This window comes from Hyposmocoma kahamanoa, unplaced genomic scaffold, assembly GCF_003589595.1.
Source record: "Hyposmocoma kahamanoa isolate Upper Pololo Valley unplaced genomic scaffold, ASM358959v1 79, whole genome shotgun sequence".
NCBI classification, from domain to species: Eukaryota; Metazoa; Arthropoda; class Insecta; order Lepidoptera; family Cosmopterigidae; genus Hyposmocoma; species Hyposmocoma kahamanoa.
In genome coordinates this window covers 3699788-3726777 of record NW_020653993.1, presented here as the reverse complement: position 1 = coordinate 3726777, position 26990 = coordinate 3699788, and the positions used below count along the sequence as shown (strand labels likewise).

The 26990-nt window shown below is 36.2% G+C and overlaps 1 protein-coding gene across 1 annotated transcript in view; it reads right to left on the bottom strand.

Annotated features, from left to right (window-relative positions):
- Positions 1-3681, bottom strand: part of LOC113233523 (irregular chiasm C-roughest protein-like) — a 111353-nt gene extending 107672 nt beyond the window's left edge. The window contains exon 1 of the mRNA XM_026468645.1: positions 3184-3681. Coding sequence (XP_026324430.1) covers positions 3184-3681 — 498 coding nt within the window. The remainder of the gene's footprint in view (positions 1-3183) is intronic.
- Positions 3682-26990: the final 23309 nt, after the last annotated feature.

Below are 26990 nucleotides of genomic sequence, written 5' to 3'. Positions count from 1 at the left end.
TGAATATAAATAATATGATGACTATAAGTATTTTAATATTATATTGCGATTGGAAGATTCGGACCATCAAAAAAGAAAGAGATGGCGTTATGTAGTTCATATAGCGTTATTTCTTTCCCACTTTTAGCAACAAATAGACAAACTTGGAAAATCAATCGTTCTTCCAATCACTTAACATTACTTGATGGACAGGTTTACCATGGTACGAACATGAATAATATCGCACTAGTATTATAATAATGTTGTAACTCAAAATTTGTGAAATTCAAGATTATATCATTGCTGAAGGTGAAATTTGATTCCCAACACGTCAATAAAACTGTCGTTAAAATGTTATAAGGAACCATCGAAAGATATCTACTTAATTCAAAATGAGAAAAACTTTATTTGAGCTAGTTCTAGCCAAAACAGTCCTTAATGATTTTTTTCCCTTTCACTTAATTTAAATATATCTGATAAGTAGGAAATTGTGCTAAATTTAAACACATACATAAATTTTAATGATCTTTCAAAGGAACCGAGTAATTCGTATTTTAACAGCGATTTTTAAAAAATACACTTTTTGAGTTAATACACTATTATAGCAACAGTGCGATATTATAAGTTTACATTGAAATAAGATTATTTTATGAAAGATTATTGTAGGCCCCTGGGAAACATAAACAAATATCGAACACCACTCAGAATCGTAAAGAGTAGTTCTCATGCACAGAGGATGGTTACCGAGGGAATTTTAGTGGGCTACCCCACATGACCAGATTTCCGTATCTTTCGAAGATTATAAAAGTTTTATTTATTTATTTATTTATTTATTTATTTATTTATAAACACTTGGAAGCTTACAGTATTAACACCAAAGCGCTTACAAGTTAAATTGAACATATTAATAAGGAAAATAAAATAATAGATTGAATAAAATAACATCGAAAACAAAATAAATAGTGAAAATTAAAATTGCGCACAGCATGCCATTCACTCACACGGCAGCAGTACTCGATAGGTAGTTCAAGAACAGCAATATCCCGCGATGAATAACATGCTGTTTGTCAAAGAATATGTCTAAATCTAAATCCTGATACTGGGTGAGCAATGCGTTTAGCAGCGCGATCGCGCGTGGAGTAGGTGCGTTATCAGCGCTTCGCGTGCGCGATGCGGCGCCACTGTCTGCGAAGAGACGATGCGGATTTTCAGGGAATCTAAAACATCCCGTGTAGTACTTAAAGCCATAAAGACTGACAAATCATCCCTTACTGCGCTAGTGGATCTAACAAAAATGAACTACTGTTTTTCCAAATTAGTACATACAATCCTGGATCGAATTATGTAAACGACTCTTTCTGCCAAAATTGTAAGCTACGTCCACTCATGATTGATGACAAAATTATTTCAAGAATTTGTGCCAGCGTACACCAATACTATGAACTTTGATATATAAATATAATAATTTTGATATGTAATGCTAAATACTTATAATAGTGACAGTAGAGGTCCATGTGAAAGACTTAATCCAGGAAAGTAATGCCACCATACTCATTTCTGCTGCTAAGCAGTAATGTGAGCACGGAAGCAAAAGAACAATGGAAGTGCCTTAAGCCCCGATTACTATTGGAACCGTTGTCGCCAAAACTCACACAAACAAATGATAAACACTACGAAATCTTGATAATGACTGGTCATAGTTTTAATTTATATTAATGACATAATAAAATCCACACTTTATCCGATGGTACTATTTGCAGATGATTGTACTATACTGTACGAAGACAAATCTAAAATACTTGACAGTCTTAAAGAAGTAGTAGAGTGGCTTAATAATAACAACTTAAGTATAAACCTCAGTAAGACTAAAGTTATGAGCTTTCAACTAAAAAAATCCCCCTTGAACCCATTTACTAATAATAACATTGACGTTGACATGACCACTACTACTAAATTTCTAGGCTTGTATATAGACAGTAACATGAAATGGCAATCCCAAATAGAATTTATATGTAAGAAGGTGAATCAGTTCTCATACGCGTTATTTATGTTAAGGAAGAAAGCTAGCCTCGAGGTGGTTCTAACAGCATATCACGGTTTCATAGCTTCAAAATTGCGCTACGGAATAATTTTCTGGGGTAATGCTATAAATGTGAAGAGAGTGTTCCTAGCACAAAAGAAGTGTATTAGAGCAATGTGTGGTCTAAAACGAACAGATAGCTGCAGACCTTATTTTAAGAAACATAAATTACTAACGCTAATGTCTCTTTATGTATTTAATACCGCAGTTTTCATCAGACGCAATCCAAACTTCTTTAATTGTGTTAAGAGTGCCCGTAGGAATAATAAACTTGACAGCGTAGGTGGCAGATCTGCCCTCCTATGTAATAGTATTATTGCAATGAGTGCCAAGATTTATAATAAATTACCATCTGACATAAGGAACATTAAGGACATTGTAACATTTAAAAGAAATCTATTTGAATACCTTGTTAATGAAACATTTTACTCTATAAACGAATATTTCGGTAATAATTAAGTAATTTGACATTAAATAAAATTGAGTAATAATTAAGTAAATAAATAATAATTAAGTAAAATAACCATGTTCATCATCCACTTATGTAGTTCGTATGCCTGAAGGTGCAACATAGAGAGTCGCTATAACTTATTTAATACCATGTATTTCAATGTACTGTATCCTATGTTGACGAATAAATGCATTTGATTTGATTTGATTTGATAGTTTCTAATTTAAAAAGATGTAACACATTCTGGATTGTTAATATAATTGACACTTTACCCAGCCGCTATATCTGTGAATTCAGAGAATTTGCGCGAAAGAATGACACAACCAAATACAAAGCGAAAATGGCGGACTCGAAAGCGAGACCTAATGTTGGCACGCATCAGATGCTAACTAACCACTTCTGCTTTATTTATTGTTCTGTGCTGAGCATTAATGCATTCCGGTTTTGAAGGATAAAGGTGAAACTATAGGCACTTGAACATTGTCAACTATATATCTCACGGTGACGTTTGATTAAACTTCTGAGTGACTCTGCTACTGTTATGGGTAGGCTTGTATTGGTCATGCTCATCCCGGCTCTAGGTATCATTAGAAAACGATCAATTACTAGTAACATCGTTTTAGAAGTAAAATAGGAACTATCTTTAATAATGATAAAAATCACAAAAACTCACCTGATCTTGAGGTTCAATAGCAAATCTCTGTTCTTTCAATGCACAAACAAAGCTAACCAATATGATTATTACCATCACCTGGCTTAGAAATATTGGTAGACTTTTTAATATCCGCAACAAAAGGAACAATGTATTTGCACTTCTACTTGTAACGTTCCTTTGTGTTTTGTCTTTTTCTAATATCGATTTGTTTTTAGTCATTTTAGATGCAACTTTAATAATGTCGTTGTTATTTAAATTTTCGACGGTATTATTAGATGAATTCATGTTCACTTCTAGATGTTTAACAATATTTGTTTCTTCATTTGAATACTCGGTTTCAGCACTAAATTCTTCTTTGTGATCACTTTTATTACTGTCAGCATTGGGTTCACTTCTAAACCCATATTTCTGATCTTCAATTGTTTCCCTAAACACACTTACATCTTCTCCAAATAATATCGTCAAACTCGCGGAATCGCGACATCCGTTTGTTTCTCTTAGCTCTTCAAAATACATTGTTTGTTTTACCTCTTTTGCAAAGAAGATTTTGTTAAATGTGAAACACGTTTCATAATAATATACATTTTATTTCAAGTGCATTACTTTGAGGCGCCACAAGTCAATGCCATAAATAGATTGCTGCTACGATATTCCCGCAGGATATGAAATCTGGAACAAAAGGAAAATATTGTTTAATATTTACGTTTGAAGTTGAAAATATGATGGATGAGAGAGAATATGGAATTTTAAAATGTCTATAGATTTGAAAGAAAGGAGAGAAGTTCGTTTTATATTTAAAACTGGATCGTCTATTAAATGCGAGTTCAAATTCAGTGGCTGGAGAACCCTCTTTTGAGGGAATGAAGACCTTATCCAACATAATGATCGATTGAAAACTTCATATGCATTTCACGAAAGGAGCCTCTCGCAGGACGTACCATTTCCTTTCTTTGCGACTGACGCAATTTAGGCTCCAACCAGCGAGTACCTTAAGCTGACTGCAAATCTTTTTATCACAATCAAATAACATACAGCATTATAGTGTATGCCATGGCTACAATTAGAAGAAGAAACAGCACACATCAATTGGAAAGTTAGGCATAAGAATAATGTTAGCTATTCAAAGGGGAAATGCCTCAGGGCAGTGCCCTCGATGAAACTTTCTGCTTATTTATTTTATTTTAGTAGCGGTAGAGTTCCTCGTGAAAGTCCAGGGAAGAACATTCAGCTTTTTTTTTATAATAACAAGTAACAGGACGAAAAAATCGTGCGCTTAATGGTGACTTCAAAGTTGTGACGAATATTTTGACCTTATGCGTGTCTATCGTGTTAATAATTTATTATTGAGTTTTTTTTGGTAAAAAATACTATTACTATTATGATTTTATTAATATTTTATTTGTACTTTTGTACATGTTTGAATTTAATTATGCAATACTGACTAACAAGATATTCTGTGTTTTTGACATGTTAAATGCTATAGTCTGTAACGTGGCAAATAAAGCTATAATATATATACATACAAATCTATATTACATATTGTATCATAGTTCCTGAAATGAAAAATAAATTTAAGATGAGCTGTTTTTGACACGTTCAATTTTTCTTGTATGTCCCAGTTGTTGATTTCGAACTTGAAATTGTATTCATGTCAAAAAGAGAACTTGTAAGTCTGTTTTCCCTATACTATGTACATATGTACTGATATTTCTTTAATTGATGTTATCTATCGTATCATCAATAAGGAGCTTTTTTAAGATATAAAGCAGCGGGACGAAGAAGTCGTGCGCCTGGTGATGAGCGACACGCCTATCCATAACAGTTGCAGTGGCACTCAGAGCTTTAAATCGCAAAGATCTGAGGGGCACTGCCACTGCGCCCGTCACCCTGAGACATAAATTTACAAGTCCCATGTGCCTATAATTTCACCAGCACCCTTAACATTAAAAAAAACTATGTTACTGGTGAAACTACAAGCATATACAGGACTTGTAAATTTTACGCCGCATTGTTAACCTGTATCATCGTTGGATCATAACAATGTAGATATACGGTGATATTGTATGTGAAAATATTCGGATATCTTTCTGGGAAATGCGTGTAAAATCGATACACACATAACCATTACTAATTTTTTTTCTGAATAGTTTATAGTGTAGCCCAATGGTTTAACCTATCGCCTCTCAAACAGAGGCCCTGGGTTCGAATCCAGCCTCGCATCTTTGAGTTTCTCCGAATTTAATATGCAAAATTTAATATCAAATTTACCATGAATTTTCGGTGAAGGAAAACATTGTGATAAAACCTACAGGTTTTTTATAATACCAAGTGTCGGGAAGAACAAGTCGTGCGCGTGGTAAGCGACACGCCTGTTCATAACAGTTGTAGTGCCGCTCTGAGCTTTAAATAGCAAAGATCTGAGGGGCACTGCCACAGCGCACAGCCTGAGACAGAAGTTGACAAGACCCATGTGCCGGTACTTTCCCCAGCAACCTTACCAGAAATAGTCAAAGTGGTAGTACTGGACGAACTCTTTTGCAAGGAGCTCTACTGCTACTAAAAAGGTTACTTTTTAAAGTGATGTTTTACCAAATTAAAGAATTTCTCAATACACTTATATTCGCCTGTTCTCTTAAAACTCTAGTGCATCTAAATCATAGATATTATAGAGAATTTTATACAGTATATACCTTAAAGTAGCAAACGTATTAAAAGCACAGATATATGAATAAATCATAGAGAGCCGTTGCAAGAGACAGCATATTCGCTGCACTGAGCTTATGGTTCTAGGAAGGAAGCGGTAAACCCTACCATTTATTTTACACGCAAACTCGATATAAACTCGTTTGCATAAAATAATCATTTGTTTCAGGCAATTTGGCCCATATTTGTTAATTGCAATAATCTGTGAAAAAGAAATTGAAATTGAAATAATGGATAGTAAAATTAAAAAAATTAAATTAATATTAACAAAAATAATTCATATGTAGAATATTTTCTTTAAATTTAAATGGGACCACTGCTGAGGTACCCCCTTTTCAACAAAAACAGAATCTTTCAAATCGTTTTAAAAGTTATTGTGTAACATACATACACAAAAAAAAACATACAGTCGAATTGAGAACCTCCTCCTTTTTAAAAGTCGGTTAAAAATTAAAAGACAGAGTATTTACTTGAAATTTAAATAAAAACAACTACAATTCACCCAAATAATAAAGCGGCATGAACTGGCATGCAGCTGCGACCACTATACATAGGCGAGCCACGAGACGAGGTACCGTTGGTGCAGGTCCAGAGGCAAAACAGTATTGAAGTACTCCGTTTGCGTATAACAGCGTAGAAATCATCAAGGTGATCGTCCGCAAACATGGCGGAGGCGCTATAAAGTCTCAGCATTTTGAATAGAATTCTGAGCACATCGTATTGTATTAATATTAGAGTATAGGCTAGTTTAAAAGGATGCCTGTAGCTCTGAGACATACGTTGACAAGTCTCATATTCCTGTAATTTCACCAGCACTCTTACCCTTTAAAACCGGAACGCAGTAATGCTAACATTGCTTCACTGGACGAACTCTTTCACAAGGAACTTTATTTACTACTACTAAAACGTCTTCAGTTTAAGATATTAAAATACGTAAGCTCGCCAAATAAAAGTGTAAGTCCGTATCGAATTTCGAATCCAGAAAGTTGTGCTAACAAGAAGATTGCCTTTGCTCTAACACGTAGTAAGAGCAAATAACTAGCAGCAAATCTTAACATTTTTTGTCTCTTTCCTCCTTTCCTTTTAGTCCTTTGTACAAAAGAGACAGAAGTTCCTCGCCTCTGGGTGCGACCCAGACAGGAAGTTTGGAATATTTCAATTTACTAGAATTTTCAGGTTCTATAGAAAATTTACAGCAATGCATTTGCCAACTAATAGAAAAGAATACGATAGGGTTTTCTCCTAGATGTTCGATTATGTTTTGTAACTTTATTTCAATACTCACTGGTCCGAGCGCGGATTCCAACCCGCAGCCACTGCTTGATCAAACCATTCAAGTCAAACCATTAGACTACCAAGGCTTAAATAAGCATTTGTGTATAGTACTACATATGATAATTTAATAAAAACACAACACTTTATTCATCATAAAAGTAGAATGAAAATTTCAAAGCGGTCTGCAGGCATCATACTCAGGAGACTAGGCTACGTTACCCTTTTGGACAGCTATTCTTTGATGGAAGCAGCTGCATTCTGGTCACCGGAGAGTTCAACGAGGCGAACATAGAGCTACTACACGGTTTTCGCAAAATATTTTATTATTTCAATGAATATTTCGAGGTTTTTTTTTGTTTTACAATATGAAGTGACAAGACGGACAGTTGCAGCTCCATTCAGAACTTTAAATCTGAGGGCCACTGCCACTGCGCCCTTTAATAATTTCATCAACCCCTCCCTTTAAAACCGGAACACAGTGATGCTCATATTATTGCTTGGTGGCAGAAATAGGTAAGGGAGCCGCCCTTCCTGGACGAACTCTTTCACAAGGAGCTCTACTGTTGGTTTTTTTAACAAAAGTTATCAATAAAGTTATTTTGAAAAAAAGTACTAAATTAATAACTTTTGTAACTATAGTGAAAAATATTGTGGTTTGCGTTAATATTAGATATAACTGGTTGATGATTTTATCATCTCGGTCAGTCGTGATGCGTTTGAAAAAACAAATAGACGCGATTTGGATCCGAAACAAGAAAATCCGGAATCTAAAAATTATTTAAAAACAACAAAAACCTGACGGCAAAAATGTTTAGCGGGAAAGATACAAAAACATCCCCCTCACTATTTTGATTTATTTTTATAGTCCATGACACTCCCACAATCAAAACGAATCTAACGACACCTAATATTAAATTCGTTCAATTCGTTTGTGGTGAGAATACCGACCGAACATCTTTCGACCTTCATGAAAGAGGAATTTTGGCCGAAGGGTGTCATACACACATCAAAAAAAGTTTGCGATCAATAGCATAAGCTCCTATAATTCTTTAAATTTAACTTTATCAAGAAAAATCTATGTTGTATGCTTTCTTTAAATAGGAATACCCTGTTTGAAATTAAAATATAAAACTATTTTTTATTATTTATTTTAAAAAATTGAGCCATTAATCATAATGTAATAGTGATAGAAATTTCATAGAAAGAAAAAGACTGTTTAATTAAACTTAAACAACAATTTATTATTAAAAGGTGTGAATTCAATATAAAATAACTCCTCCCCTGGCTCGAATACATGCGAAGATCCTCCTGGGCATGCTGAGGATCAAGTTATCCAGCATTTCCTGGGGTAACCTATCCCATTCTTCAATAGCGGCTTCCCTGAGCTCTGGAACTGTCTGGGGACGTGGCTCACAGTTCCATACTGCTCGTTTAAGAGCATCCCACGCGTGCTCTATTGGGTTTAAGTCGGGCGAGCCGGCAGGCCAGTCTAATCGTGTAATATCGTATTCTTGAAGAGCAGCATTGACTCGTTGAGCTCGATGTGCGGGCGCATTATCATCGACCAGTACAAATTGGTGCCCATGGTTTACTCGGAATGGTCTGACGATATCATCAATAGCAACTGCTTTGTACATGTCTGCTGTCATGAAGCCCCGATACGGGATCAAAGGCGTTCTAGCTCCAATCATAATGTCACCCCAAAAGGACACCGATTTTCCGCCTTGCTGAACTGTTCCAGTGGCAGTTCTTTGTCTTTCACGGTCGCCTGGTCTTCTCCAGACACGGACACGTCGGTTATCTGGATGAGTGGTGATTCGAGATTCGTCAACGAAGAGACAGTTTTGCCAAATGTTTTCGTCCTCACCTTCTTCATTTTGCCGAAGTCTAGCCCACTGCAATCTTCGTTGTTGACGTTGCCGGGAATTGAGCGGAGCTCGCCAAGACCTCCGTGCTCGTAATCCAGGCTGGTGCAAGCAATTGCGAACGGTCTGCGTGCTAACTTCAAGCCCAGAGGCGGCCCTGACTTCTGCTTTTATTTTAGTGGCGTTGATTGTTGGATCACGAGCTGCCAGCAATCTAGTATAGCGCTTTTGGGCAGCTGTCAAAACAGTTGGGCGACCGCTGCGGGGTCGGTCAGCTAAATTCCCCATTCCGTGATACCTCTGCAACGTAGCCACGACACAGGATTGGGATATAGCAAGTCTGCGTGCTATTACTCTCGTGGTGTATCCTTCTTCCCTCAAAGTTACTATTCTAGCTCGTAAAACCTCTGATAATCCTCTTGGCATTTTTTCAATCACAACTTTCCGCGAAAAATATCTTGAATCGCTTATAATTGACTAAATCAGATTTCTGAATGAGCGTAAGCTAGGACTGAAAGCCTTTTTATATGAAAAAACAATTGAACGGGGTCATTGTTTTATGTTCTAATTTATTTTTAAATAAAGAATCTAAAAAGAAGAAAAAATCATAATATAATCTACAGTAACAAAAAAGATTTCAGTTTTTCGAAGTGATCGCAAACTTTTTTTGATGTGTGTATATCGGCGATTCCGCGGCCGGTTACCTGACACCAGATTGCGCCACACGTCGCCGATAAGGGAAATCGTGTAGATTAGTTTTTATTATTATATTGTATGTATGTTTGTTTTAAGGTATATATAATATAGGTGTATTTTGTTTTTATATTGTTATGTATGTTAGTCTATAAGGTATGTATACATGGGTCTTTGTTACCTGATATAAATAAATAAATAAATAAATAAATAAATAATATGTGAAAATCCATCGAGCCGTTTAGGCTGTACAGCGTGAAAAAGAAATGGACATACATACACTTGAAAAACATAACCATCCCGCAGTCGAGCAAAAATGTTGGGTGTGTGTATGTTGGTAGGTCAATGTAGAACATGATCAAATCTATTACTTAACATTTTTGCTATTAATGTGCAGATGAAAACAAGTTATTTATTTATTTCAATCACTTTTTCGGCATCAGAATCCAGCGCTGTGCCAAAGCGTTTTTCCACAATGAGACCTGTAAAGAACCCGAAATGTCGGTTTTGTTTGAAAAAACAAAATGTATATAAGCGATATAGATACGAAAAAATAGCGTCATCCTCAATGAATATTGCTTATGAAAATTTAATTCAAATTTCGTGTACATCGTGAATATTAATGTATGTGATTGTACCGATACGTATATCGGTGAGCAATGCGAATATTGTACCTCATATTACCGAAAATTTCCCGCACCGTTTCAATTAGTACTAATTGCGTTCCGTTTCATTTTGATGATTAAATAAGTGAAAACTGAATATGCGCACCGACTATATCCGACAGGAGTCATGAGAATTCGGTAGAAACATCAGAATCTCGTGACAAATAGGTAAATTGAAAATTGATATTGGCAACACTGGTGTACTTGGATTAAAACGTTCTTGATAATTGTGAGTTTGAAACATTCGTATACGCTAAGCGTTGCTACATTTATGAAAATGTAATTTACGAACAATAATAATAATTCAATTTTGCTCCACACTAGGGAAACCCTGTGTCGCGGGTGCCATGGATGCACACATAGACAACCACGAATTACACCCAAACTCATGAGATAAATAAATGTAGGCCATACAAATATTTCTCCCGGCCCGGGAATCGTGCCTAGGACCTCTGCGTGGCAGTCCGGCATGGTAACCGTTCGGCCACTGAGGCAGTTAAAGCGAATGAATGAAATATTCTTTATTAAACATAAAATTACATTATCTATTTCTGCCGCCAAGCAGGAATGTCAGCATTACTGAGTTCCAGTTTTAAAAGATGAGGGTGCTGGTGAAATTACAGGTACATGGAACTTGTCAACTTATGTCTCAGGCTGATGGGCGCAGTGGCAATGGGCCTTAGATCTTTGCTATTTAAAGAGCTGAGTGACACTGAAAATATTATGGACAGGCGTGTAGCTTACCATCAGGCGCACGACTTGTTCGTCCCGTCACTTGATATTATAACAAAAAAGATACTAAGATAATGTGCAACAGGCAGCTTTATTGCTGTGTAGTAATTTCTTCCAGGCAACCATAGTAGAACTTTATAAAAGAAATTTATATTAAGAAGGATAATATTTTTTTTTATGAAAAATAGTGACAGACATAACATTAATACGAGGAATAAAAATAAACTACCTGTTTTTGATAATCACCTTCACAAAGTCACATTTTCTTCTCTATAACAAGATTCCGGTTGATATTCAAAATTTTCCATTCATGTGGCTTAAAACTATATTATCATCATTATATCAGCCGAAAAATGTCCACTGCTGAACATAGACTTCCCCCAAAGTTTCCAGATTAGTCGATCGGACGCAGCCTGCATCCATGGGTAACCCACCGCCCAGGTCATCCAGTAGGGGGCCGTCCCACTGAACGCCTTCCAGTTCATGGTCTCCATTCGAGTACCTTCTTCTTCAACGGCCGTCAATTCTACGAGATATGTGCCTTGCCCACTGCCACTTCAACTTGCTAATCTAAATCTAATCTAAATCTTGCTTGCTAAACTATGTCGGTGACTTTAGTTCTTCTACGGATCTCCCCGTGTCTAATTTGACCACGTCTCAGAGCCGTAGACCATCGCTGGCAACACGCACTGCTCGAAGACTTTTGTCTTCAAGGATTAAGGTACTGCGGATGAGAAGAAGTTCCTGAGCTTCCCGAAAGCCGGACCGAGTCGGATCGACGATAATATGGTGAAACAAAAATTTTATACCAAAAGATTATTTATTATACTACTTGCTATACTAGCTTCTACTTATTTGGTTGGCAGGTTTAGCTCTTGCAGGTTGTGTCGGTCTATGATGTTCGACAAATGTATATTTACAAATAGCAACACCTAGAGTTTCTTACTCATTCTTCTCAGAGGAATCTGCCTTACGAATGAGCACTAGAGTTTAATCAATATGACCATCTCTTTGCTTACTTATGAAATAAAGTTTATTTGAGTTTAAAATATCATACTTACCATGATCGTGGTAATGTCTGTACATACGTTACGCAAATAATAATATGACTGCGTAATTTTGCCTTCAACAAGCAGGTTTTTGATAAATTTCATACCGTGACATTCGGAGAAATCATATTTATTCTGATTATTAATGGGAAAATAAAGCATCAAAAGTGTTTAATCGTAGGGTAAATAATTATAATAAAATATTAGGTCAAAAAGAGATTGCCATTTTATTTTAGTGACATGGGATTTATTTATCTACGAAGAAGTCGTGCGTCTGGTGTTAAGCAACCCGCCTGTCCATAACAGTTGCAGTACCACTCTGAGGTTTATATCGCAAAGATCTGAAGGACACTGCCGCTGCGCCTGATACGACCTCGACGTCATGGATATTGTGCCTGGAATTTCACCAGCTACATTATCCATGACCGGAACGCAGCAATTCTCACATTACTGGCATGACATGACATTACTTGGCAGTACTTCCCTGGACGAACTCTTTGACAAGGAGCTCTACTGTTCGTACTAACCTATTCAACTCAAGCGAAGTTGCGGAAACCAGCTAATGTAGAAAAGAAAGGCCAACACCTTGTCGCGGGGACTCAATTTTATTCATATTATTTAGTCCTTGTTTTAGTTTCCAGTACTTAAATTTTATTGTACCTTATCTGTTTATTTTAACTTATTGTCTAATAAATAAATATCTATTCGAATAAAAGATAAGCAAATACATTTTTTCTGCCTAAAGGTAGAACGTTTCAAGAAAGGTCGATCCTTGGGTTGTGCCTACGAGGCTGACAACGTTCCTTCTTTTACAGATTATTATTTTAACAATCGTTCATTATTTATTTTATATTATTATTATTTTGTATCCTTATTATAGGATTTTTTTTTTTTGTGAATTGTTTATGTAAATTTTACCAATAAATAATGTCTTTGTTTATGTTTTATTTTTTCAGCTCTAGTCCAAAGGGTTATGGTAACAGCTTCAATACAGTTATCTAAATTTAAGACAACCACTATAAAGCTCGACTTATTCCCATGCAGGCGGGTAGCTCCCGTTTTATCTATTAATTTCCTTAGAGAGCAACTCGCGGCTTAATGATAGTCTGCATCCAGCCGGTCGCAAGTACTTTAGTGATGAGCTGAGTAGCAGCTACTAGGAAGTACTTGGTATTTAATATACAAAAATACGTCTCAAATTTCTCGGACTGACACTACCCATAAGAGAGCAAAATCTTTTATAAAGGAACTCATTTTCTAATCTACACTTGTAATTTACATTTGTTTATTTATTAATATAAAGTAGAATTCGTTGCCGTCGATGAACAGGGTATTAACTCAAAAATTTGGACTTTTTACTTTAAAAAGCAGTCCTATTAAAAAAATGGAGATCTTTCTAATGAACAAGTTTTTATAACGATCGGACGTGAAATAGCACGAGAGGCAGGGTAATTATCTCTGAACTTTTGCACGTTTTTCCCCCAAATATTGAGCAACACAGTCGTATTCAGCATTACACACGAAGTTATAGTCGTCAAGCCGTCGTCGTTCGTTGAACAGGATATTAAAACAAAAACACAGAATGTGTTCATTATAAGGTAAAAATATTTATTTTTAAAACGAAGACAATTGTCTCAATGTAATACTTTTTTAGGGTATTTTTTTCATTCAATTGTTATGGTAATCTATAATAGGGTATTTCTTTGAGATACTACTACGTTCCTCAAAGTTTTATCGAATTGAATGTTATTATTTCTTTCATTTAAAAGTATCAAGCATGAACAGTTTAGTTAAACTCTAAATCACACATATTTTATGTTCAAAAGGGTAATGTTATACCTACACCCCTCTGAACAAATTCAGGATTTTGTCAAAACTATGAAATTGAATAGGAATAAGAAGTATTCGAAAATACTATTAAATGTGTGGTCTTTAAATACATATAGTTGAGGAGAACCAAATAACAATAGCAGCTTAAAAAATGCTAGAAGAATCTTCAAAATGGGTCTCCTGAAAAATTATTGTTTTTTTATATAAAACCGTGTTGATCCGGACCAACGAATTACCAAATTGTTTTTCGATGGTTGGACATTTGTCTCTGAAGGAATGGTTAAACACAGTAGGATACAGTCATCTCCCGGGCGGCGTCGTGGTGAATGCTCACTGATCCCACGGCGCCGACTCAACCGGCGAGAGGGAAACCCGGGGGGGTTTTAGTGGGGTAGGCCCTCCAGTCTGGAGGGAGAGTCCCCACATAACCCCTGAGTCTCCCTGGGCTCAGGGGTATCCATAAAGATTTCCCCCCCGTCAAAAAAAAAAAGAAAAAAAGGATACAGTCATCTCAGATAGTCGTCAAATACGAAAGGCGTTTGTTTGTTTTATTCATTCCATCCATTCAAAACAACATAAAATATTAAAGTAAAATAACGTAGGCAAAATGGTATGTTACAGGTGTAAGCTGCGACGTATAAGGTGATTGTTATTATTCTTTCAAGATAATTTGTATTACCACAGAACGCATTATCCAGACTATTCGAACGTTTTAAAATAAAGCGATGTAGAGTTTTTAGGTTTTTATATCGCGATTGTTATACATTGGAAAGACTTTTCCAATTTTTTTCGGTTCTACATCGCGTGTATTTGTTTGTTCTTTTTTCTTTACAGTTACGTACTTTTTATTCTTCACAGGTCCCGCAGTTACATCTGATCCATTATATTATTAAATCAGTAACTTATAACCGCCAATTAACATTGAAAATTATGCGGGCTTACTGTCAAAGAATTTAATAAAATAATTTTAATTTTAATTGCAATCGTGCTAGATTCACATTGTCTTATAGAATTATTATTTTTATTATTACTTATGATTTATTATTGATTTTATTCTGAAAGTAGTTAATTTAGGAGCATCCGAAGACCGCAAAAAACTCAATTACGTCAACCTTAGCCCGTGCTACAAGTTTGTGCCTTTGGTGGAGAAATTCCTAGGTCACTGGAGGTCATAAGTTTTCAGTTCCATCGTCTCAGAATGGCAGCTACTACGACCAAGATATAAGCTTAGTTATGCAAAGAGGAAGTGAAGCTAGCCTTCTGTGCACGATGAGATGAGTTGATTTACTTTTAACAAGATTAAAGGTAGATTTTTCATATTCTAAGTATTTTTTTCATATTCTAAATCCGGGTGGTGTGTACAATTTAGGCTTGCCAGATGGCCGGTAAATCCGGAATTATCAGTAATTAGACTTTACACTCCCGGATTCCAATAAAGTTGTTTCTACAAACTTACTAGAGCCCCTTTTCGTAAAAGAAGTCCCCCAGATGTAGCGCTGTAGTCGTGCAAAGGAATGTCAAAATATTGATTGCGAAATGACGTCAAATTTTCGTAGGTAGGTACTCAATGACTTTTAAAAACTCCCAAAAGTAGCAAATTGTTTCGCCAAGATTTTTCCTCATTTCTTCATCTGAATCACAGTTGAGACACACATGAGTGACTCTATCATCTTGTCTAAATATTTGACATAAGCCCGTTTGTAGTTTGGCATCCTTAAAACAAAGAAAAATGGTCGTAAAAATTTTAAGATTGCAGTTCAATTGGGGAAGTTGTTCCTACGAACAACCAGCCCCTTGAGAGAGGAACTCATAGCCCTAAATAACGTTTTTATACGAAGAGTGACATACCGGTAAAGTAAAAGAATCAATAAAAAAAACTCAAATAATAAGATTCCTTACTAATGTCACTACAATTTAGAAAAGTTACGTATGAATTGGCCCATAATAAACAAAGACCGACCAAAAAATTTAAACAAGAAAAAATTTCCTTACGTGATATTTTGACAGGTCCACGCACATAGCCACACACATAGACGTGGATTTATTTTCCCTTAAAATACAACTACTAAAAACATTATCGAGGCCTAATATAAATACCTATTTATTTTCATATATTTATTGCTATGGCCCCTTTCCGTCTCCTTTACCCTACTAGAATTGTGCCGGAAATGATAAGTCAGTATCTGGCAAACCTAGTGTTATTAGTATGAGCCAACAAGCTCTCAAGATACTTCGTCAGACGTTCGGCTACAGTGAATAATATGCTCTCTAGAGCAACTGCACATCATTATACGCTGACGCTCTGCAGATGAACTACATTCAGAGCTGGCTCAATGCACTGAGTGCGGTAGTTCTTTAGGACGTTGTTGTAGTTGCTGCAATGCGTAGATAGTTTCAAAGCTGTTCTTCATAAAATAGGATACGTGTCAGCCCCAACAGCGTCCTAAAGGCAGAGGAATGAGTGCCCCATATTGCAGCTCTTAGCGAATTACGAAGTCTTTGACAGAACTGGTACCGTAAGATCTTATATTATGGCCCATCCGCGTAATCAAATTGGTATAGCAATTATTGCTTTCTCAGCTCTTTACATAGGGCTTGTCTATTGGGAAGTAGTCTAATGGTGTTGTAATAGAGTTGTAACACGCGTAATATTGTCATGTCAAACCACAATAAAACAGTAACGTAACATATTAATTACATCGCAGTAAGAGATTTTTTGCTGTAGCCATGGCAAAATAAAAATTAATATTTTTCGCTAGGAATGGCTGGTAATGCGAGGTACAAATGCAATGGCTGGAGACAGTTCTTTAATATGTAATATGTCAAGTAGGTTTCAAGTACCTTTTTAAGACCTGGCTTCTCAATCGTTACCGAGTTTAATTTGTTATTGTAATATTGGTTTTTTTACTATTAATAAAAAAAATTTACTACCATGAGTTTCATTTATTTTTTATGAAATTACTACACAAGTGAATTATAATTATTAATACAAAGATCAAAAACAAAAGAAAATGTTATCGAAGGTTGAATATGATTACTATGTTCAAATAAAGCGCGGGCCACATCACACAGACATACACACCAGAAAGTTTAATTTGAAAAAAGCTTCAATAGGCTTTTGATTTCGATTAAACTGAAATACGTCGTCACTAGTTCATAAGAACGTTATCTAATAAGACCTTTTTTTAGCGCTCCTCTAAATATGTCCATGGGTATACAAGAAAAGAAAGACAAATAAAAATATTCTAGCCAGTATAGTTAAAAGTAGATAATTTCATCAAGGGTTGTCCCCATTGTGCCCTAGGGCATCGCGTCTAGGAAGCTGGCAATATATTTAATTTTAAAAACATTAATTTTTAATTCTATTATTAAGTTTTTTTTATAACCCTTAGTGACGGGACCAACAAGTTATGGGCCTGGTGGTAAGCGACTGTCCATAGCAGTTGTAGTGCCTCTCAGAGTTTTAAATCACAAAGACGCGCGCGATAAAATTAAAAAAGCCCGCGCTATTGGCTATCTAAATTAAATATGACTGAGAGAGCCAATAGCGCGCGCTTATTTCAATTTTATCGCCCGCGTCGCGACTATCATGCGTACCCATGCTACAGAGGCTGAGGTGTATTGCCACTGCACCCTTCATCCTGAGACATACCTAAGTAGACTAGTCCCATGTGCCTATTATCTCATCAGCACCCTTACCTTCCAAATAATGCTCACATTACTGCTTGGCGGCAGAAATAGGTAAGGTGGCAGTACTTCCCTGGACCGATTTTTTCACAAGGATCTCTACTACAACTAGATCTAGTACGCATATGTGACAGTGACTACGAAAGTTGAAAAAAATACTAGTTACAAGATATTAATTTCCTTCACATCACTAGTTAATACTAGTTCTATCGCTCTAATTACGAAATAGATAGTCTGTAAACGCTAACTTGGAACAAGACTAGGCTGAATTGAAATTGGATTGAAGTCTTAACTGGAGAACAGGTAGATGCATACATTATAATAGTAACATATTTATATAGAATAGTATCTTTTAGTTCCTTGTGAAAGAGTTCATCTAGGGAAGTTCTGCCACCTACCCTATGTCTGCTACCAAGCAGTAATGAGAGCATTACCTACTGCGCTCCAGTTTTGAAGGGTTTAGTGTGCTGGTGAAATTACAGGCACATGGGACTTATAAAGTTATGTCTCAAGGTGGTGGGTAGTGGCAGTGCCCCTCAGACCTTTGTGATCCAAACCTCTGAGTGGCACTGCAACTGCTATAGACAGGCGTGTCGCTTAATACCAGGCGCACGACATGTCCGTTCCGTCACTTAGTACGATAAAAAAATAGATTTTCCTGTACATCGAGATCTTATATTATAGAAACTATAGGAGACCTTCAATATAGGCTTTATTAGGATTCGTCGTTAAATATTTAGAAACCCAAAGGCTGACCCTCGGGATACAAGGGTTACTTTTAACCACGCGTAATCTCTTAACAAGACATTCCTAAAATCATAAACAACGTTTGTTATACACATTTTGCCTCAAGATGTTGTCAGAAGCCAGATATATAAATTGACATTCAATTATGTTACTCGACACAATGTGGAGTTTAGGCTTAATACAGTCCATGCGGCACTTGCTTGCCCTTCACACCCAAATGCCTTCACGATGGAAAACTTACATACTTCAGTCCCGCTACTTGAATTTTTATATGGGTTAGGAGCCTTCATCTCGCCCTTATGTCCGTTGGTGCGGTCAAGGTCATCAGCAGGCAATCGCAAAATGTCCTTCAGAAAAAAAAGTATACCTATGTCAAAATGGGAATCCAGCGTGTCATGCCAATATTTGCACATCTGTGGGACAGCAGAGCTGGTTGAAAACCCTAAAACTCAACTTCTTTAAGCTGCTACAATAAATCTTACTTCAACTTGCTGCATCCGTCAATCCGTCAATGCTGCATGGCGGATACAGTGAATCAAAATGCTTTTGAATCGCCTTTGTCTTCGTCTATTAGTCTGCATCCGTTAATCCATTCACCAGTCATACACAACAAGCCGGCGTTAAAAAATCTCACAACTACTACTATGTAGCAGCATTTTCAAGTGACTAACAATAGTTTATAACCCGTGGTTCGATAAATTATCGATGTTTTTATCGGTAAGTAGACGAGTCGACTTTAAATAACATCGATAAAACGGCAGTTAAGCTACAGGTGACTTCTTATCGAATGGTATTGTAAACGGCTAACAGTACCGCTATGCGTTAGAAATGGGATTATACAGACAAAGTCAAAAAATTCTTTTACATTTATTTCCACCGTCTTATGGCATATATTGTATAACAAAAAATGGCTGACAATCTTTTAGCTGCGGATCATACTTACAGTAATAAACAATTCTAGTAATAATTAAATTAATTCCCATATAAAATATCAGAATGACCTCCAATCATAGTGTGGCCATCCCGTATAACCAAGAGGTTGATAGGGAGAGTTACTATAAACAAAACTTATGTAAAAAGATATGGGGCTGTCTTCCAATAATCTATACACTGGCTGATCCGGGGTCAGGACCTGAAGAAGATCCCTTAGAAGGTCCCTGTGCTCCCACAGGTTATAGTGCCCTTTCCATCTAACCAGGAGGTTGACAGGGAGGGTCACTATAATCAAAACTCATGTCGAAAATACAGGAGCTGACCTCCAATTATGAGACGTGACAAATCCTGACAGGTCATGGCTGTTTTTGGGGGAAGCTCCACAGATTGAAGTTATCCGACGTGGGGTCCTGGCTACTGCGGCGTATCTGGGGTTGACGACGTACATCACGTACTCTGTGAGTGCTCCTTCTAGCAGAGGGGAGAAGTATAGTGAACTTTTAGACGAAGTCCAAGTGCTCGAAGTAGTTCCGGTCCACAATCGTGATCTTATATGCCCGGAGGCGAATTTCAGGCGGCAATGGGACGCATAAATGTCACGATCATTGGAGCAGGACGTAAAGAGACCGTTGAGACGTCTCAGCGGACACCAAAGGCGTAAATGTGTCATGCACGCCCCAGAGGTGCCCTATGGCATAAGGACGAAGATTAAAAATGTGTACTTATTTCGACCCGTACAGCCAAGAAGATTGATAGTGTCAAGATTGGTAGGTTAGATCTTCCATCAAACACAGAAAACCTTTCACATTTGTTTGACACCGTAACAACTACAACCTCTTTATAAAAAACCCACCACAAGTTTGCTTATCCGCTGTCCTATTGGAATTACATCTATTTGCCAAGTTTTATTGCTATCGGTTAATGGAAAGTGGGAGAAATACAATAAACCGGATTCATTCCTTAATTTGCCATCCTTAGAGGTGGAATATTTTCTTCAAATTTGAACAGGATCACTACTGAAGTTCCTATTTTCCAATAAGAAATAATCATCGAAATCGGTTCACAAATGTCGTAACATACACAAAATATAGTCGTCCCCCTTTTTAAAGTCGGTTACAAATACATAAACCTCCTCTCGATAACAATGAAGAAAGTCGTCGTGATCAAACCTGGAAGACACTCTTCTCAGGAGTAAATCGTAATACATAAAAGGAACTAGAAAAGGTCCTACTATTATCCCTTAAAATTTACTGTTCAAGTCATAACAATCATTAAATAACTACTACCAAAATGGTAACGGTACTCATTGAATGAACATTTATGTTGTTCAAGCCCTAGTAATCAACATATATTACTAGAGGTTCTATTAAGCAGATAACTCGTTATAGTTGTAACCGGCCAATCACGTAATTGTTCCATTTCGTTCAATCTACGTTAAATATTTTACCCTTTCGTGAAACTCGAGGGCAATCAACAACCTTTATTGGAAGGTTAAAGAGTGTTTCTTTTTTTATGATACCAAGTGTCGAATAAGTTGTGCGCCAAATTATAGTTTATCTTTTTTGAACACGGAGTAAAATGACATTTATAGGTTTCATGAAATTTCAAATAGTTGCGTAATTGTTGTCGATAGTTTTATCGATAGATTGTTAAAGAAGATAAAATTTTGCCAATAATGACTGAATTGTGAATGTTACGCAATTATAATGATTACTAATTGTGTTATTGCCGTCTTTATTCTTATTTTGACAGATGGCCTAGTAGTATAGAGATCAATTTACCTACCTACAAGTGTGGATTTGGTTATTTATATTATATTAAAATGAAAAACTTTAAAATATGTCACCTTTTTGTATTTTTCATAAACATACTTCTAAATGCCGTGTACGCATGTATGAACTTACAAAAATTGACAATTCAAATGAACTTGTGCTCAGTAATTGGATGAATAATGGGTCGAGAATGATTCAAGTGAAACAAGTTCGGCTATTTATTCTATAGAATATTTATCGATTGCAATCACTAGATGCTCGCAAGCGGGCAATACTTTTACGCAATGAACTGTCATTTTACTCTGTCTTCAAAAAAGCGGACTATAGTTGCATCAAATTGCCACTTGAAGTTCACTATGCCTGTAGTTCCATGGCAATAGCCGACTTATACAAAAAAAAAATATATTTCCAATGCGTAACAACAGCGAAAACTTAGAAATCAATAAAGTCTTTAGTCTGTAGTCTTTAGTCGGTAAAGGACATTTGTCAAAAGGACGTTCAGGTCGTTTTCTCAAAGGCACCTAAGACCAATTTATTATATCTAAAACAAGAAAATAATCTTCATTTTACTGTTATACCACCTAAAGCTATAAAACATCCTGGGACGTGACATAAAAGAATTATTAAAACTTTTTTATGGTTTCCGCTTTCAATTTTATGTGATAAAGCTGATATTAATGTACTTGTTTGATATCTCTATATATTTAATTCAGAGCTTCATAAAAAATATACAGTAGAGTAGATAATAAAATGCAAATACCAGACTGATATTGATTGCCCCATCTTTTTCACAGTTTTGCGTATTTGCGAGTGCAAATACTTTTATTTTTTACAAGTTTGCACATTTGCACGAGCAAATATTTTGTTTGTCACAATTTTGCATATTCGCACGAGCAAATATTTTATTTTTTCATAGTTATGCCCATTTGTGCGCGCAAATATTTTTTCCTTGTTTCACAGTTATGCACATTTGCTCACACGAATTTTTTTTTCATACACTCAACGACCTTGGTCATCTCCAGTTCTTCATTACGATTTGCATTATTTATGATATTATCAAATTTCATCGATTGCGGAACGATAAAGTTATTCCGTAAATTTCAAAATTTTGTGTGGATATCAAAAAGGCTTCACTCGCTACGATTCCTCCAAAGCTTTTACATTTTTGAAGGTGTATTTTGATGTAACGTCACTACAAAAGATTACATTGTCGTTAATACTATAGTCAGCAACAAAAGTCTACTATATGTTAAAAATCAACCTCAAACTTATTGAAATTTCATAGGTAAGCAAATGACTTGAAATCGTCACATTATTGATTGAATAACTTGTTCTTGTACGTTGTTCTTGGTAAATAAACATTTGTACACATTTAATGTCGACAATATTATTTCAAAGTTCGTAATAACCTGCAAGAGCTAAATGGGTCACTATCACGTGGTTCATCGTCCAAAAGCGCAGAACCTTTACCGCGTCTCAATGACCTATATTTTATAATGGATTTTAATTCATATATAATATTATGGTATAGTATAAAAAAGGACTGTTGTCGCTACTCCACATATAGGTGCATGATGAATATCATATTAAGAATCCAATATTAAAATTATTTATTTTCACATAAATTGTAATAAAAAAGAATACACAAAGTAATTTCATAAAAGAAACGCATGAAATGGCTTTACGGTCCAGCAGCAGGTGTGATAAAAGAAAGATAATTTCTTCTTGTAGAGGTGAGGTGGGTTTTAGGAGAGCACTTAAATGAGACACATGCTTACTTGTCAACGCGTCGATCTATATTAATGAGAAACAAAGGTTACAATGTATGATTAATATGGTGATGAAAAGAGATAGGTATCACTCACACTTTAAATATAACTAACACACAAGCTCCTAAGCAGAACCATCAATTAAAATCCAGTTAAAAATTTTAAATATTCAAGAATAACAGAACACATAATTTTAAAGTCATTCAATATTCATTTTTTATACTGTAGGTAACAAACACTTTTTAATAACGCACTTTTTGTCCACCTACGGTTTGCTCTGTAGGTGCTGGATGAAAAGATCCGAGGTTCGATTCCCGGTAGGACCAATTTGGGAAATGAAATTATTTATAAGAACACCAACCTTCTTATAGATCATGTCATGTCATGTCATAGATCAATTATAGGTACATGGGACTTGCCAACTTAAGTCTCAGGGTGACGGGAACCGTGGTAGTACCCCTCGGATCCTTGCAATTTAACGCTCTGAGTGACACTGTAACTGTTATGGACAGGCGTGTAACTTACCATTAGGTGCACGACTTGTTAGTCCCGGCACTTGATATCATAAAAAAAATTTAATAAAATTAGTGTGACGGTCTAGCACATTCTTATTGCATTACATATTCGGGAACAAAATTTGTACTTTTCCATTGTTTATCAACGATCTTGATTATTCAAGCTCCATCTCAGAAGACAGAAGGCTCACTTGGTTAAGTATGCGAAGCTAAAAGAATTTCCTTCCTAGTTCTTTAATTTCGTTAGTTTTCGCTTCGAGTTGCAATTACCGGTGATAACAATATCTACGCCTTACTTTCACAAACTCGTATCTTAAAAAGAGTGATTATTCAGGAGATTGCAAAACTTTCAATTTATTTCAAATTTCTTATCAAGATGCATTACTTTAAGAATGGGTAAAAGCCAGTAAGTGAACATGAAGGAAATATGAAGTGAAATGAGCCTGCAAAATTTGTATATACAATCCATTTTTTGCATTTTAGTAACTTTGTGTAAGTAAATAAGGCGACGATATGTTAATAGGAAATCGACCTACTCTTTAGAAAGTATTTAAAAAAAATGTCTCGTAAACTGCACTACATATCAACTAGAAACGCATGACGTCATCGAGAGTTTTATTGTAATGTAGAGCTCATTACGGTGATTCCTAATCTACATTTGGCCCACTAATATCGAAATACATTTTTATTCATATAACTGCCTCCTTGGCCAAACGGCTACTGTGCTGGCCTGTCACGAATATTAGCTTACTGTGTGTAATTTGTGGTCGTCTATGTGTGCGTCCATGATTGGCACCCGCGACGCAAGGTATCCCTAATGCGGGGCTACGAGTATATGCACTATTTATACAATTTTTATATATACATTTTAATCAGTCCCGCCACGCGACCTATATGATTATTATGATCTATATTGAATTAAAATGAAAAACTTTACAATGATGTCTGCTCTTTGTATTTTGAAATTACAAAAATTTACAATTCAAATGAACCTGTGCCCAATAGTTGTACAAATAATGCGCCGATGGTCATTCAAATGAAACAAGTTCTGCTATTTATTGCATTAGCTTGACCAACGTTCAATCGATAGTCGATAGAATAATTTTATCGACTGCAATCACTAGCTTCTTGCAAGCGGGCAAAACTTTTGCGCTATAAACTGTCACCATTTAAAAAAAAGACTATAAGTACGACGAAATCATGGTGCTGCGACGACGCAAAGCCCGTATGGCATCAGTCTTATGACGTCATTTGATGGAAATGCGTTGGCAGAAGAAATGAAAAATATAACAATTCCATTTATGATTTGATCGTTTTTATTATACAACACTATTTTAATCTACATTGCTTTATTATTATTATCCCATTATCTACTTCAGGTGCAGTGTACATTAAAGTAATGCTATGGCATTTTTTCCCCTTAAATAGTTCTCTTTCGCATAGCTTCCAAGAAAAAATAATCTAACAGAGAGACAGTCGAGATACACACGCTATAAGAATCTCATTTCTACTACATCAGGAAGTATGCCTTACATTTTGAACAATTGTGAGATCTTGTACTCTCAATACAGTCTCCAATACTACCTACGTACGGCGGCGTGAGGACGCTTCGGGCATCGCCCTCCGCTGAACCTCGGTCCACGGCTCTTTAATGGCGGCCATGTTCAAAATTGGCACAATGCAAATTTTAGCTGCAAATTACTATTAAACACCCTCACACGCCGATTTTCAATCGAATTAGAGCAGATATTTACCAACCGCCAAAAAAGTTTGTATGGCAGTCATAATTGAAAAATGACTAAAAGCAAATTTTGACCGCAAATTATTATTAAACACCGGTACAGACCCCAACAAGCCGATTTTCAGTCATATTAGATCAAAGTTTTATCTGCCGCCAAAAAAGTTTGTATAGCAGCCATATTGAAAAATGGCGAAAAACGAATATAAAAACTATTATAAAAATATTAATACTACTTGCGCCGGGCGCTTTCCAATAGGCACTATTATGCCTTCCTACAATTTTGTAAGTATGGCTTCTCGACCCAGTGGTCCCTTCTTCCCTTTCTGGGGCGTGACAACACACGCCTTCGCTGTCATTTAGGAACTCGCTATGTGATTTGTAGCAGTCATCTCAAGTGTGTATCCTCCTCCTCAATCGCTCCGTCAGCGCTGAGGATCAACGCCACCTTGATTACGGTAATTTGACCCACATTTTCCGAGTTGCGCAATTGTATATCTATGGGTTGTCAAATTGTTTTCGGACTAATGACAATGTTTCGCTGTACGTTCATTTTTTGTATTAAATTGCTTGACTAACCATAGTTGAGGTACTTATCATTACCGGCTTGAGGTCATGGAAAAACCTCCATGCAAAATAAGTTCTTTTTTTAAGCAGAAGAGTTCCTTGTGAAAGAGGTCGTCTAAGGAAGTGCTGCCACCTTATCTATTTCTGCCGCCCAACAGCAATGTGAGCATTTCTTTTATAACACACACTCATAGCATCATAGCTCCGCACTAGGAAATCATAGACAACCGCAAATTACACCCAAACTCACGAGAGAAATAATTGTAGACCATAGAAAATTCTTCCGGTCCGGGAGTCGAACCCGAGACCTCTGCATGGCAGACCAACATGATAACGGTTCGGCCACGAAGTTAGTTTAAAATTTATTTAGGTATTACTGCGTTCCAGTCTTAAAGGGCGAGGGTGATTCGCGAAGTTACAGGCACATAGGACTTGTCAACTCATTGCTCAGGGTGACGGGCGATTTAAAGTTCTGAGTGACACTGCAACTGCTGTGGACAGACGTGTCGCTTAACACCAGGCGCACTACTTGTTCGTTACTTGGTATCACAAAAACAAAATTTGATGATAACCAGTAGACTGTAGCAATATTTAGGTGAAATCTAAACAGAAGTTTTTTGCAAAACGATTCGAGTATAACTGTATAATTATTTTTTTTATTGAAATGTCAAAATCTGCAATATGGTGGACAACCGCAAGCTACCACAATACTATCAACTTATCGGTAATACAGTAAAAAGATGAATGTATACTCTAATCATATTACAATCTGTTAAGAACGGTAACATAATGGTTAATCAGGTCATAGAAAAATAAATCAGAACAAAAAAATCGCAACCTATGTAAAGTGGGCATTACTGCGTTCCGGTTAGGAAGTATAACTTGTGAAACAACTACAAGGACGTGGAACTTTTGTCCCAAGATGGCGATATGGCAGTGCACTTCAGATCTTTGTGATTTCATGATTTGAGTGGCTGTTACAGGTAGACATGTCGCTTGTCACTAAGACACAATTTGTTTTTACATCGTGTATGTACGTAGATTACACCCCACGGCTTCGAATACAGTGTTCTTGAAAGAAACTTACGCTAGAAAGGAAGGTAATAATATGTATACAAAGTACAAATTTTAATGAAATTAATTACTGAAGATATTGTATAAAGGAAGCTTAACTTCCGTTCTAAATGCTACAGAAGTAAATTTTCCATGTTTTACATTCCTAATAAAAATACGATTAAAACTACACCTTATTTACTTTCGAATGAGGTTGAATTTGAAAACAGTG